The sequence below is a fragment of the Leptodactylus fuscus genome, chromosome 3 (genome assembly GCF_031893055.1).
Source record: "Leptodactylus fuscus isolate aLepFus1 chromosome 3, aLepFus1.hap2, whole genome shotgun sequence".
NCBI classification, from domain to species: domain Eukaryota; kingdom Metazoa; phylum Chordata; class Amphibia; order Anura; family Leptodactylidae; genus Leptodactylus; species Leptodactylus fuscus.
Genome location: NC_134267.1, coordinates 158,080,956 through 158,096,900, shown reverse-complemented (window position 1 = coordinate 158,096,900; position 15,945 = coordinate 158,080,956). Strand labels below are relative to the sequence as shown.

General features: G+C 39.3%; 1 protein-coding gene across 2 annotated transcripts in view; it reads left to right on the top strand.

Annotated features, from left to right (window-relative positions):
• Positions 1-15,945, top strand: part of USP13 (ubiquitin specific peptidase 13) — a 68,556-nt gene that overhangs the window by 27,037 nt on the left and 25,574 nt on the right. For both annotated transcript variants that reach the window (XM_075268631.1, XM_075268632.1), the window contains exons 5-12: positions 2,033-2,175; positions 2,419-2,603; positions 3,972-4,066; positions 5,084-5,271; positions 9,506-9,577; positions 10,202-10,295; positions 13,448-13,573; positions 14,877-15,030. In XM_075268631.1, the coding sequence (XP_075124732.1) occupies positions 2,033-2,175; positions 2,419-2,603; positions 3,972-4,066; positions 5,084-5,271; positions 9,506-9,577; positions 10,202-10,295; positions 13,448-13,573; positions 14,877-15,030 (1,057 nt within the window). The remainder of the gene's footprint in view (positions 1-2,032; positions 2,176-2,418; positions 2,604-3,971; positions 4,067-5,083; positions 5,272-9,505; positions 9,578-10,201; positions 10,296-13,447; positions 13,574-14,876; positions 15,031-15,945) is intronic.

The following is a 15,945-nucleotide window of genomic DNA, read 5'->3' as shown; positions in this document are numbered from 1 at the left end:
AGTTTTTGTATGTTATTTTGTGCACTATGACGAAGGGCAGTGTCTGTCCGAAAAGCATCCACACGATTATTATGTAGATATGGTTAGAAAGGTTCTAATAAAGACGCGATTTATGAAGATCCCAGGAGTGCTGGATTTTCTCTTCTGTGATTTTCTTGCTGTGTTGACCTATGTAAAGGAAGTTTAACCTCTTTCTGACATTCGCCTTGCATGTAAGGCTTGATTCACATCTGCGTTTGAGGACCCTTGAATAGAATACCGAACGCATTAAACCGTTAAAGCTAGCATAGGTATATGTGATACACTTAAACTAAAGATTTAAACCAAAACAAATATTGGGTGAAATGTAACAACCACCCATCTGATTCATCTCCATGATGTTGAAAGAAAGGGACAGTGTTTAAATGTAAGATCTTTCATTCTTACAAGCGATCAGACGGTTTCCAGAAAGATAGTTTGTCCTTCATCCTATGCTGTAGTACATGTATGGCTTCTATGGACAAAATAGAATGTTCAATGGTTGTCGAACCATCAGCCTGTCTTTTATTCATCACTGTTGACTTCAGCTAATCTCATGACATAAATACTTGGCTACAGTTTATACTCTGTTTACTTCTGCACATTAGAATACCGAGGCAGATGTAACAAGACCCTCATCTTAGACTTTTAAGAATTCAAATACAGGTGGAATCTAATGAGATCCAAATGTTTGAGACACAAGAGCAAAACCAAAGTTTCTTGTGGGTTCCATTATGATTCTCTACTTATTAGATTCAGATTATTGCACAGGAATTGTATGAAATTGCTATAAGAGCAGAAAACAGATGTGTGTGTGGCACTCTGCATAAACCAAGTTGGGGTGTTTGAGAAGGGTCCCAATCCAATAGCATATAATCAAAGGAACTCCGCACTAATGCAACTAATCCTATGTTCACATCTGCACCCGTGTGTCTGTTATGGTCCGTTGGGGATCAGAACAGCGAATACATAGACTTCTAAAATGGTGGACTCCAGCGGTGCTCGATGGGCACCATTGAATAAAATGGGATCCATCACATGTCTTTTATATTAAACTAAAACAGTCAGACTTGCTACACTACCCACGTGATTCTGTGCTGAAGCATCAAAACAGACCTCTAAATATAAAAATCAAGATGAAGTGGAGGCTGAACTGCAAGAAACGCAGTGTTTTTTGGGGGTTATTTGCGTTTTTTTGAGTCAGTCAGGAGTGGATTGAGCAAAAGGTAGAAGTATAAAAACTTTTTAGAGTTCTCACTCATTTTATAGCCATTCTTGGCTTTGTCTCAAAAAGCCGCAACACAATCTGCAAGAAAAAAAGCTGTGTTACCGGAACATGGGTCTTCAGCCTTAAAGAGGACCTTTCACCACGTGGGGTACATGCGGTTTTATATACTGCTAGAAAGCTGACAGTGCGCTGAATTCAGCGCACTATCGGCTTTCATGTTCTGTGCCCTGGGTGAAGAGCTATCGGTGCCAGTACCATAGGTCTTCACCATCAGAAGGGCGTTTCTGACAGTTTGCTTTCTAGCAGTATATAAAACCGCATGTGCCCCAAGTAGTGAAAGGTCCTCTCTAAGGGTTTTCTAATGTGGGCACAGATGAGGATAATGTTACAATAGGTTACTTGGGACACTAAACCCCCCAGTTTTGTGTAGATTTCACCCTGTCTTGTCTATCACATTACAGAACTAGAGATTGTATAACTGATCGCCTTCTGGCTTAACATCGAATGTGTGCAGCTATGGTCAACATGTATATACTGTAATATAGATTAGTCATAATTAAAATTTTGATTATTCTCTGCCTTAGATGTTGTCTAATACGTTTGTTACTTTCTTCATTAATATTATTACTGTCATTGTTATGTTACTATTTTAATGTTTGTTTTCTATTTTTAATAAAATAAATACAGCAATATGTGCATGATAAAAAATGATCCTTTACTGCTATGTAAAATAGGAATTGCAGCATATTGAATTGCTATTTATTGATATTTTGTCCTTTGGTGCAGGTTACAATAGCTTGTGATGCTGTTCTCAATTCCAAATCTCCATACAGAAAATTGGAGCAGGAGTCATGGGAGGAAGAACTACAAGTGTCAAAGTTTGCAAATAACCTTGTGCAGATAGACAATGGTGTAAAGATTCCACCTAGGTAAAGTCTATAGAAAGTGACATAAAGTGGATGAAATTTAGGTTTTGATTGTCTTGTGCCAAATAATGTAATTTACTTATGTATATTGATGGGAGGGACAGTGCCCTATGTGCCTTTATTCAATAGGGAATTCCTGTGGTTAGGGGAGTATACTCCTTTATATATAGATTTGATTGTAAAGTGCATCTCCAAATTCATTAAAAACATCATCTTAAATACAATATTTTTTAAATTGCTTTGCAGTGGTTGGAAATGTGCTAAATGTGAACTCCGAGAAAACCTGTGGCTTAACCTGACAGATGGTTCGATAATGTGTGGAAGATGGTTTTGCTCAGGCAGTGGTGGGAATGGACATGCCTTGGAGCATCACAAGCAGATGGGCTATCCTTTAGCTGTGAAACTTGGAACGATTACACCAGATGGCGCAGGTAAGTGGAAATGTATGCATAGCATATACCGTAAATAACGTAATACACAGGACTAATTTCACGGATAACTCTAATCCACTTGTGCTGTTCTCTCTGAAACTTGTTTTTAAACAAAAGAACATCTTGTTCTGACATGTGATTTCAACCAACTGACAGATGAATGAGCACTTGTGTAACTGTATAGTATTATTTTTTTATTAGATTTTTTATTTTTACCAGTCCATACACTTGACCATGCACAATCATGAATTGACCCACCCATATCCTGTAAAGAGCCAATCAGATGTTAAACCAGTTGGGCTGTGTTCACAAAGTTGAATTTGGAACTGAATTTGAGGCAGATTCTGTCTGAAATCTGCCTCTCATTCATTTCAGTTGCAAGCAGACAGTGACGTGTGTGTGTGTGTGTGTGTGTGTAATAATCTATCTATCTATCTATCTATCTATCTATCTATCTATCTATCTATCTATCTATTTATCTATCTACTGTATGTATGTATATATATATATATAGTCTACCGATAAGTAATTGGACACCTGTGGTAGAATAGAGTAGAATAGGGTAGACCCCAGCAGATGCTTCCTTACAGATGGTATTGATTGACACAATACTCCCGGATGCCTGATGAAACTCCTGGTGTATGTGACCCATCGGTTGGGTGCGGTTTCTCTGGACAGCACTCGTCGGTCTCTAGTATCTCCCAGTTTCGGGGGTCTGCTGTCTCAGGGCACATTCTGACAATCACCGTTCACCTTCCACTTTGTAACCACATAGGCCACTGTGCATTTTGGGTAATTTAGTTTGCTTGCTACGGTATGTCACTTAAGGATCGATCATTTCTGTGGTATTCCACAATTACTCCTTTCTCGAAATCTGACAACTCTGCACTTCGTGGCATCTTGCATGCGACTAATGCCAATGCTGTTTCCTATTTAATATTATTATATAATCATTTTTCCCTCTGAATTTTGTTCAGCTAGCGGAAAAAATAAGCGTGATGGTACATCTTCAGGTGAATTCCATCTTATAAAGCTCATTAAGTGAAAGGGAGGCAGAAAAGTACTACCTGGCTGGAACAGAATTTGCAAAATCTGCGGCAGATTCTGTGGCAGAATTTGGTCAAGCAAATATTCAGCTTCAAATTCCTTAAGTTGAATTTTTCAGCTTGTTCAAATTCCACTATAGGATAATACCCTTAAACCTGACTGTTTTGGCTCCCATTTATCACGTCTATTTTGCCTCCTCCGTCACAAAGCTGTTATGTATCTAGCTGGTGGTCTCAATAAGATGATGTATTACAAGATGATTTATCGTGTGCAAAAATATTGTAAACATCAGAATAAGGATTTTCTTTTCTTACTTGACAGATGTGTATTCCTTTGATGAGGAAGAAGCTGTTTTAGACCCTCACCTTGCCAAGCATCTTGCACATTTTGGGATTGATATGCTACAAATGCAAGGGGTTTGTATTAAGACGCTTTAAAAAGTACTAAAACTACATTTTGCAAAGTTTCTTCCTGATTTAGGTAAAATAAATTATATTATAGATCTCTCTTTTATAATTTAAAAAAAAAATTGTTTAATATTCTGTGTGTGTCAGCAACTTGATGGCAGCTGTGCTTGCAGCTCTGGGCTATTATTCAGGCTTTAGTTTGTGGTGTGTGGTTCCTGTATCTAATAAATAAAGCACAATGTTGCAACACTGCAACGTATCGAAATAAATGAGTTGTGAGCTACAACTCCTGAAAGTATTAACCTCCCCATCCCACAGTAATCACCATGGGTGATGAATTACAACCCCTAATAAGCAGTTTTTCAGTATGCAGCCAACATATGTTGAGATGGCTGAGGTGGTGGAAGTCAGAGGAAGACGAGCAAAGAGAAAAAAAAGGGAGAGAAAGGGAAATGCGACAAACCTACAATACAACAAAACTATGAAGACTGAAAACAATGTGGTGTTCTCCATTTCTCAAAGCAAACTATGCAGGTAGGGAAGATGTCCTAGTCTCCTGGCATAAGAGACTGCCCCACCCTGGAGTTACACACACTCATTCACACTCACTCACACCACACTCAGATACACATGGGGATGTTTTTAATGAAGTTAGGAATTCTCCATAACAGGCAGGCATGTCCCCAACCACAAAGGGCCTAGTTTCCAGCTGGCATATGGGCCACGCTAACCACCACAATGAGCCCTCTATGAGGGAGAAGATCTGAAGACCACCAAGTCAGCCTGTGTTATAAAGCACAGTCCCCCTCAAACACCCCCTTCTGATACTCTACTTTAGTCAGAAAACAAACCCTGACTAAAAACTTATTTACCGTATATTCATTGATGGATTTTTTTTTTTTTTTTTTAATTTTCTGTAACTGAAGTTTTCTACTGAATATGAATGACTTTTGTGTATATGCATATACCTTGTAAAGGTCTCAAGGTTGTGACATGACAAGGACTTTCTCATTACTTTCTTTTTAGACTGAGAATGGTGTGATGGATAATGAAGTTAAACCAAGGGTTAGTGAATGGGAAGTCATCCAAGAAACTGGCCTTAAGTTGAAACCAATGTTTGGCTCTGGCTACACTGGTATTAGGAACCAGGGGAACAGCTCCTACCTCAGCACAGTGATGCAGGTCATCTTCAGCATACCGGAATTCCAGAGAGCGTATGTATCTCTTCTTATTTGTCCAGATACGTGCACAATACAGAGATCGCTCAGTTATTAATAAAGTTCTCCTCCGTTCAACCTTAACCCTACATATGACATTGAGGCCCAGTGGCAAGTTATGAATAATATCATCTGATTTATAATCCCAGATCTGGTGGTAATAATGTCTAGGCAACTGCATCTGCTCTGCAGAGCATCAATGCCAGATAGACTTCATACATTTGGCAACAATATCTCCTCATGTGCTGGATACTACTCATGCTTTTCCTGGAGGCAGGAAAGCCAGGGACACTGGAGACACTCTTTAGGTGAATTAAAATAGCCCTATACTATTGTATGGATAAACTACACAAAGGAATGGCGCTATAGTAAAGACCCACAGTGTGCCCATTATTACAGGTGGTCAGTATTGTTTACACTTAGACGTATTACTAAGATTTGGATAATATACATATAATATGTATGTGTGCTCTCACTATTTGTGGCATTTCACATACTTCATTGTCTATATTTGTTCATTTTCACTTCTTTACTATACACAATATTAATGTATTCAGCTTCAGTAACAACATACTGTAGTAAGTTGTGTATTTTTAGAGAACCATTTCTGGCGGCGTACGATGTCTCATTGGTCAGTACTGTTGCCTTGCAGCGCTGGAGTCTTGTGTTCGAATTAAGCCAAGGAAACGCCTGCAAGGAGTTTGTGTTCTCCCTGTATTTGCATGGGATTCCTCTAGATACCTCAGTTTCCTCCCCTACGCTGAAAGACTTATTCATAGGAAACTTAGATTGTTGGCCTTGCATGGGACAGTGACTGATGACAATGTCTGTAAAAGTGGGGTAGAATTTGTTGGTGCAAAATAAATAAATGTATAAGTCTCTGCAGTCAGCATGGAGTGCCCCGCGGTGTCCCCATACCCAAAATGTAAGAAGGTATTTTCCTTAATCAACATTTCCTTTTAAAGTGGTTTTATGGTTTAACAAAGTCAGAATAGGTTAAAAATAAAATACACATTGATTTGTGGGAAATGGTAGTTCAATGACTTGCCATAATAGTGATCCATCTCGACCAATGTTTGGGTATTTTCTATGTGTTGAGACTGGACTCGAAAGTAAAACCTTGTGTACTTTACTTTTAAAGTAATTCAACCCCTTGTTAAAAATGTTGTGTCTTTTTTACACTTTTTTTAAAATCTAAAAACCCCTTTAAATGGAACTTCTATTAACCCATCCTCTATCTATTTTAGAAGTGGTAGGGTCACTAAGAAGAAAGGAATTTAACTTCTGAAAGATGATGTTAGTAAACCTATGCCAAGAGTCAGACCTAAGTACATATTGGAATTATTGGAACTAGCTTCAGCATTTTATGAGAAGAGACTTGGCACTAAATACGAGATAGCGTTGCCACAAACCTTGACTTCATTATGTCATAAACTTTGACTTAGATGTTGTCTTTCCATTACTGTAGGCAAACAGATGGAAAATTATAAGCTGTTCCTTTGAAATATTTTTATTGTTGGCTAGGTTTTATTGCGCAACAACCCCCAACCCCCTCCCCCAGCTTGATCTACTGTGGACTCTTCATTGATATGCATTATCTCAACATTTATGTTTAATAATGGGGTAAAGATTGTTTAAAGTGGAAATATGCTCATGTTTAGATAAATCCATAGTACAGGTGAAGGAAACAAGCTTTGCGATCTACTTGACGAAAGTAAAGTGCCTGTGCCTAAGTATTACTCTTGTCTTCACTTCTTATCTGAGTGATTTTGACCCAAAAGTCTGTATACAAGCAGATCAGTTAATGCAGTCTATGGAGAGGGGAGCTAGATAGAGATATGAGGCTGTCTACAGCATTGATTCATTCCTGGCAGGAAAAAGCTGGATTATAATGCTCAATAACCCAGCTGTGTTGTGAAAGAAAAGTCACTCTATAGTGGAGATGTCTCTGTTCTTCCTCCCTTCCCTCCCCTCTCCATAGACTTATATTATAAAGGTTTGACAATGGCAGAAGGAGGAAAATAAGTGAAGACACAGCCACTTTTCTTCAATAAACTATATTACTAAATTTTCTCATTTGGCCTTGCCTATTAATGTGTGAAAAATAAATAAAGCTATACTTACACCTTAAAGATGACATGTAAACTGTTTCTTGTTGCCCTTATTTACTTGTAGTTCATAATTTTTGCATTTTAACTCTGTATCAGGGAAACCTAGGGAAAGAGGTGTTGATCTGTAATGAGGCCTATGACTATCTAGTGCCATATGGGATAGTAGTATATTTTATGTGGCAGAGAGACCTTTGGGTCTTCATGGTCCAGGGCCCAATAGTGACTGCTGTGTCTACAAGCCTATAGCTATGCCCCTTCTTAGTGACCTTAAAATGACCTTCTTCTTATACACAAAAGCCAATCTGAATAATTATAGCTGTAATAAGGAGTTGTACAGCACCCCGAGTTTGTGATGGGATAGGAGATAGATAGATTTCAGACAAGTCGCTGATCATAGCTATATCGTAATGGAGTGGAGCCAAAAGCAGCTAATCTGACAATACTAATAAAAAGTATGATACCTAATTGATTATCAATATCCATAATATCTGCTATATATATTTTATTCCTGCAGTGGACATCTGCTTTAGTTGTGTATGATCAAAAGTGTTGACACAGAGTACTATCCTCAGTGCCTGTAATAGAGTACAATTCAGAGAAAGCGTCTGATCTCACCATTCAGTAAACTGCTGACCTCACTATGGTCACTTACTCATCCTCCATACATATAGGATTACAACTAAGAACAACTAATGCACAAGACATAATTTCCTTTTTTGGATGACCGTAAATAAAATGTACTGTACAGGTGGCAGGCAGCAGTTTAACTAGTTATGCTATACTACAGACATACAACCATGTGCTTTGTCGGTGTGCAGATGGCACACTGAGCTATTCTTTTCTTACGGCCCCAAACGCACAACTGTGCATTATCATGGTCCATGTGGCAAGTGGGGATATGAGCTCGGAGGTAAAACTTAGAACAGGTTCCATTCCTGTCCACTTTGTAGTTCAGACTCCTGTGTGTACGAGTCTATGAAGGGCACAAATGGCACACAGGTATTAGCCATATGCAGTCTGTACCATTTTCTCATGGACCAGTTTCTGCACACTTTCATATATAAATCTGCATAGATGTTGCATCCATACATTGATGATTATAACTCAATTGAGTTCAATTAAATTGACCCAATATAACATTATCACAATGGGCACATTTTTAACCTCTTAGTGATTTCTTTAGGACTTAATTGGTCACTAACTTTTCAGACCAGTGTCTCATTTCATAGACCATGGGATTCTGAATCAAAATATAATGCACATTAATTAAAAAAAAATAAAATAAAAATGCGGCTGCTTTGTGCCTGAAAGTCCTCTCTGAAGTTCCTGCCACTAGGTATCTCTCTACTAGCTAACTTACAGTTCACCCCCTGTTGTTAGGCAAGTTTTGTCCATAGAAAATCATTATGGATATTATTCACAGACAGCAAGCAGGTTTCCTGACTGTGTTCATAGATTGCTCTTTTATTGTATCAGGAATCTTTTTAGTTGCTTCATGCCTGCAAGATCCTGCAGATATTTAAAATTTTTGTGAAAACTCAGATACCCTTTAAAGGGGTTGAATCACAATAGACATTTCTGCCGTAACCACAAGATATGCCATGAATGTCTGATGAATAATGGGTCATGTCTCTGGGACCCAAACCTGCCTCTACAACCAACTCCCCTAAACCCCATCCTGGGTCACCCATTATGGCATTATGCTTATATTTGACTTGGATGGTCATTCATTCATTGCACTGTGTACATTTTTTTTTTTTTTTTTTTTTTGGGGAGAAGTCGAAACTTTACATCCATATTTCATCGGTTTACCCTATTTTGTCTATATTTGCCATATAACAGATAATATAAGACATATAATATAATATAAGACATATAAGATAATGTAAGACAATAATGCTGGAAATACACTTGAAGTTTCAAAAAACCCAACACATTAATTTTGTTAAAGTTAATCGTGTCAGACATGTTTCCCTTCGCGTGAAGGACTTATTCCATAAAGAAACAGCACACTGTTTTAATCTTTCTGTATTTATTGAAGTATGTAAATAAGACAAATGCATTTCTATCATTTAGATTTTTTTTCATTTACTTACTGTAACATTGCATTACTTTTCTAGATATGTAGGCAACCTGACACGAATATTCGATTATGCTCCTCTGGATCCAACACAAGACTTCAGCACACAGATGTAAGTGCGTTCTGCAGTCTGGATTCCTTGGCAAAAACCTTTATCAATTATTTCCCTCGAGAATTCTATTTATGCTTTGAGCACTGTAGCGTATCTTGCCAGATGATCATTTTCCAAGACGTGCCTATTAGAAGGAAGACTACCCCTTTTATTTATTTACTTTTCAGTTAAAACAGCAATTACTAGGGTTGTACAGGAAATGGTTTGACATATAAAATAAAAAAATACAATAGTCATCTATTTTCTGTAATCTATGTAATTGAGCTCGGTTTAGTTCTATAAAGCTGATCATGTGCTTTAAACTCGTGACTGCTGCAGCCAGTCCAGTCACTGTCTGTCTTGTCAGAGCATAAAAAGATGTTGAGGCCAATAGCTTCTGCAAAAATATACCGTAATTGATGTTCGGCATTTGGGAGACGGGATTAAACAATTGCAATTTTTTTTTTTTTGGAAGAAAAATGCACTTGTATACTACAACTATTCTTTTGGAATTCTGAAATTTTGATGTCTAGATCTGTTTTTAGAAATAATTGATCTTTGTTAGACATCCCAAGCTGTTGCTTTGTATCACTTTTGCAGTATACTGTCTAGTATAAAACTTATTTCTTCTTTCTTAACTGGTAGGGCTAAACTTGGTCATGCCCTCCTCTCTGGACAGTACTCAAAGCCACCAGTGAAATGTGAACTGATAGAACAGGTGATGAAAGAAGAGAACAAGGTATTTATTTTGACATTTGCCAAGGGTAGAAAACTATTATTAATGTGATTCGTGGGCTGGTGAAAATGACACTCAAATTTTGTGTAAACTTTTATTTTGTGAGAATGACCTAAGATTTAGGGCAAACTCAGGGCTGATTGGGGTGCGCGTAATAATATCCCTAGTCTTGTCCAGTTGCCTTTCCCTCCCATGCCAGGACTCCCATCACAGAAAGTTGAGAAACGCACATGGCTGCTGAGACCAATCTCCCATCCTTACTAGTGGCTGCTGAGGTCACTGATAAGCTTTGTTACTAGTATATAAGAAAGGCCACTGGAACCCTGATGATAACATTTGCAGAGGACAGCTGGGAGGCTGGAAATCTCGGTTTATCTGCCTCAGTTTATCAGTTCTATGGTGATGCGTTTTTAGGAGGAGGAATTTGAATCAGATTCCTGGCCAAAAAACTCAGTGTGAACGCAGCTGGGTCCATTCACACGGCGTTTTTTGGCGAGGAAAAAATCTGCTTCAGGAATTAGTAAATTTGCCAATTCCACGTGGATTTTTGCCAATTCCACGTGGTATTTTCCGCCTCCCATTGACTGCGTTGGTTTTTGCAGGTGTAATCTGCCTGAAGGAAGCTTTTTTTCCACTAGCGGAAAAAATCTGCGAGCAGAAAAAAAAGATGGCGGAACTTGTGGAACTCTGCGGAGGCTTTTTTTCCATGTGGATTCTGACACAGATTTAGCGCCAAAATCTTTGCCAAAAAACTCTGTGTGATTGGACCCTTAGACCATGACCGACTCCGCTCTATTCCACGGACTTGCAGGAGGAGTATAGCGGAGTTAGTGATGTCACAGAGAACATGGGCATGGGAGACAGTATGCAGTCATCTCTAGCACCCCTGTACCCTTTTTTGCAAATGTAATGATCAGGGCTCTAGGAGACCTACTTATACATTATTAATAGACCCCATCCAGTGCAGGGAATTCACTAGTAAGCCTTTTTTTTCCACATAACCCCTCTGACAGCTGCTATACTGCGAGTTGTAAAACTTTTTTAACACTGCTATATTGTTCAAGATAGGATTCTGTACAGAATGAGGCAATAACTAGCCAAAGCTTCCTCCTCACCCCTCTCCATAGGCTTCTGTATGTAAAAATGCATATGGTTATGGATTCTATAGATATAAGAATCTGAGTAAACTGAAAGAGAAGGAAACCTATTTCATAAATAAGCTATATTACAAAATTTCTTATATACACAACACATTTATGTAAACCTGTTTTTTATAATCTGAGGTATGTGTTAAGAAAATAACCCTTTGATGCTATGGATGTTTCCATTATTATGGGTAACTGAATATATGAATGTCCAGCTTGATATCCGTTCCAAAGAGGAATCCCAGTAATATAAAGAATGGCTATAAGGCGGGTTGCTGATGAAGCTCTACAGTGCTTCGCGGTAAACTTGTTCCCAGCCAGAGGAATGAGCCTCTTCTAGTGTAGGAGAGCTGATATGCCCATAGCTGAGGCTGTCAGTCTAGAGAGAGTCTTCAGGAATGATCCTTCACAGAATGGGGGTGGGTAAGAATGCCACTTGGCACTGAAAAGATAAACAAAAATAGCCCTGGCTTCCTCTATCTGGTTTCATCAATGCTCAGTAACTCCACAATCATTTCTTTTACATGTTAGCATTTCTGCGCAAGTGGGCGTTCACGCATCCTCATTGGAAAATGACTAATACGTTGCATAGTCGCTGTCATGTTAAAATTCAGATCACTAATGTTATTTTACTATGTAATGCCTCTTAAGGCCATCTAAGGACACTGCATAACCTCCCCCGGCCCTGCTATTAATGTCTAAGTATTGATAACAAATGTGTGTCATAGGGGAGTTGCGACCACTACATTTGCTGACTGGTAACATTGAAGACTCCACACATGCACTCAAAAATCTTGTCAAAATCTTTCTGGCCTTTAACAATTTCATTTGTGTAAGTAAGCTGCTAGCAGTGGCAGGAATGCGGTGGAAAAGATTGGTAACAGTCTTTGTGACATTTGCAGTGGTGTCCATATTAGATTTGTCTGGCTAGAACTGTACCAGTACACCAGAATACCAATATTCATCTTCAGTGACACTAAGGGCTAGTTCACACGGGGCACGGGACTGCGTATTTTGGTCCTGATTGTGATGCGGGAAGCTGCGTCAGAATAGGACCAAAATGCGCCTGTTGTGGCTTCCCGCTCCGGAGTAGGCCCAAATGAATGAGCCTAGCCCGGAGGGTGCTGCCGCGAGGCGGACGCCAGAGCTGACTCAGCCGGAGAATCCTCTTGAAGAAAGGGCAGCTTGCTTCTTTTTTTCCGTAACCCGGAACATACTGCTCACAGAAAAAAGGAAGCTAGCAGTCTACATAGACCTCTATTGTGAGGGGATGGATTCTGAGGTGGATTCGGCATCAGAATCCACCCCCTCTTGCCCCGTGTGAATGAGCCCTAAGTCTAGAAAAGCTTTAGACTTCTGCTTGTTTAGAACTGTCCAGATATAAACGCCACCTGCCCCCACTGGTTACATGTATGTGCTCACATGTCTTTCTGCATACTAGAAAGATTTAGAGAAACACACATTGAGAGTTTTGGTGTTCATATGGCTGGTGAAAAGTACAAGATTTTCTTATCTGTACTAAGTCTCTTAATATTAGATAATATTTATATGTATTGAGCTATTCATTGATCTATAAATATAGATGCAATGGAAACTTTTTTTTTCTTTTTTGTAGAATACAGATCTATTTTTTGCTGACCTTAAAAATGACTATAGCTGTGTGCATGTAGTCTACAGTGCTTGCCTGAAAATGACTTACAGTTTATAATGTAATAATAAGTGTATCTATCTTTGCCACTTGTTGAGCTCTACCCCTGCTAATGTCATATATCAGCACTTACCAGAGCACTAAAAAACCCCTCTCCCATAGCTCTCCACTATCCGCAGCCTCTCCCCACACTATTAAAACATAAATGCGTTTCTGTATAATATTTTGGACCAGTTGTAGATCATAACTGCATAAATAACGAATCTGCATTTATGAATTGTTTTCCCATTGTTTGTCAGTGGGTTCTGATACTTGGTATAGACTGACACTACATATTATAATCTGCCTCTGTCTGTTCTAAGCTTCAACCAAAAGGGATTACTACAAGAATGTTCAAAGCCTTTGTAAGCAGAGGGCACACCGAATTCTCCTCAAACAGACAACAAGATGCGCAGGAGTTTTTCTTGCACCTTATAAACCTGGTAGAGGTATGTATAGTAATATTGGTAAGTGTAATATAACACCTCTTTACATGAAAAATGAGTAGATTAATTATGCAGGTAATGTCCATCTCCTTAGATGACAGGTTGCCAGTCTTCTCTAGCTTGTGCGCCATTTTCAAATGTGACAAGTGATGTGAAGCTACATTGAATAGTTAAAGGGAAAAGGTTAATTAAAGGGGTCTTCCCACATACCAGAAAATCTACCCTGGTTCTTTTATGAAAGTGGACAGCACATCACCAGTCAGCTGTACTACTGGCATCTTGGATTTAGTCACTGAGCAGAGATGTCAGTAATATAGCACATAGCGACAGAGGTCACCGATTGGCTAGAGGTCATGTGCCAATTGCTTGTAAACACATCGGGGGACCGTTAAGGCTCGTTCACACGTGGGCGGTGGGGGCGGATTTTGACACAGAGAGTGACGTGGGAGCCGCTTCACTCTCCGGTCAAAACCCGCCTGCCACAACCATTGCGGTCGCGGCTTTCCCCTCCGTAGCCGGCTCAAATGAATGAGCCGACAACGGAGGGTGCTGCTGCTAGGCGGAAGCCGCGGCTCATCGCGCCGCGGCTTCCGCTTGAAGAAAGATCATGTCGCTTTTTTTTTTCTGCTAGCAGAAAAAAATAAAAGCTATCAATCTACATAGACCACTATTGTAAAGGGGTGGATTTTGAAGCGAAATCTGTTGTCAAAACCCGCCCCTTTGTTCACGTGTGAACTAGCCCTTAGAGCTTCTCTGCTGGGTTTGCAACTACTGCACCCAAAAACTCCGACCATTTTAATTTTTGAAATTTTCAAGTAGCTGCTGAATTACCCCAGCCCCCCCCCCCCCCTCGGCTTATACTCGAGTCAATAAGTTTTCCCAGTTTTTTTGTGATAAAATTAGGGGCCTCGGCTTATATTCGGGTCGACTTATACTCGAGTATATACGGTATTTATTTATTTATTTTTGCAGTGCTTTACACAGAATGTCTGCAGAGTTTTCTTCAGAGTGTTCTTGGTCTCAGTTGATATTAAAAAAAAAAAAAAATTCTAGGCTAGTAAATAAAAGCTGGTATGAGTTTGTGACTGCCTTTTAGAATGAAATATATTTAACGCAAAACAGCATACAGTATATGGCTGACAGCCATAAAGGTTAAAAACAAGAAAACAACCGCACTACAATTATAATGCGCCAACAATGACATTTCATATCGCTGACCTTTACTTCATTACCTTTTATCTATTCTGCTCATCGTTACTTGGCTTGTTTTGTGTAATCTTGTGAAGAAATTTTCTTTTATTTGTAGAGAAATAGCATCGGTTCAGAAAATCCCAGTGATGCCTTCAGGTTTCTGGTAGAGGAAAGGACGCAATGCTGCCAGTCAAGGAAAGTTCGCTACACAGAAAGAATTGATTATATCATGCAGTTGCCTGTGGCTATGGAAGCCGCGACAAATAAAGGTATATTCTACGCATTATAACTATCATCTTATTACTTAAAGGGCCCTGTCCTGTCTCTTTTAGAAAGCAATCGCATGACCCATGACAGAACAGTGCTGGAGCATCTTTTCTTATAACTTTGTTCTTGTTATTCCCCCTTGACATTTATGACTACATTGAGGGCTCTCTTACCATTACTTTTTATGTACATAGGAATTACTACCTCATGAACCTTTTAGTGCCTTGTTAAATATTAACCATGTAGTGCCCCATTTTGTAAAATCTTACGGTATGTTCACATGGAGGAAAAGGTCGCAGAAACCTTTTCCGCCTTTTGAATATCCACGCGGCTAGCCGCGACAGGATGCCGAAGCAGCATCAGCATTCCTTTGTGGCATTCCACTCCTGATTAGGCCCGAAAGAATGGGCCAAAACAGGAGCGTGTCTGGAGCCACAGACAGCGCGGCTGAATCAGCTGCAGTATCTGCGGCAAGATAGGCTATCTCGATTCTTTTTCCGCTAGCGGAAAAAAACTGCTAGCGGAAAAATAAGCGATCGACTCCCATTGAAGTCAATGGGAGCCTTTTTTGCAGGCGGATTTTGAGGCAGATCCAAAATCCGCCTGCAAAAGAACATACCCTTAGGCTTTATGTATAACAATTCAGCAAAAAGTCTGCCTTTGCAGTGTGATGTGAGAAGCCCACATTGAAAGTCATAAATGCTATTAAAATACTAGCATGAAGTTTGTTCGTAATTGTACATAAAAAGTGGTTGTGTGTTTTTTGGGTTTTTTTTATATACCATTATAACTTAAGTCCAACGAATAAAGTGTCTGAACACAGCCCTTATATCTTGCGACTTCTGTCCAATGCATGGATTCTAATCTCCTCGGCTAGTGACAACATCATGAACAAAACAACAAAGAGAGAGTCCAGC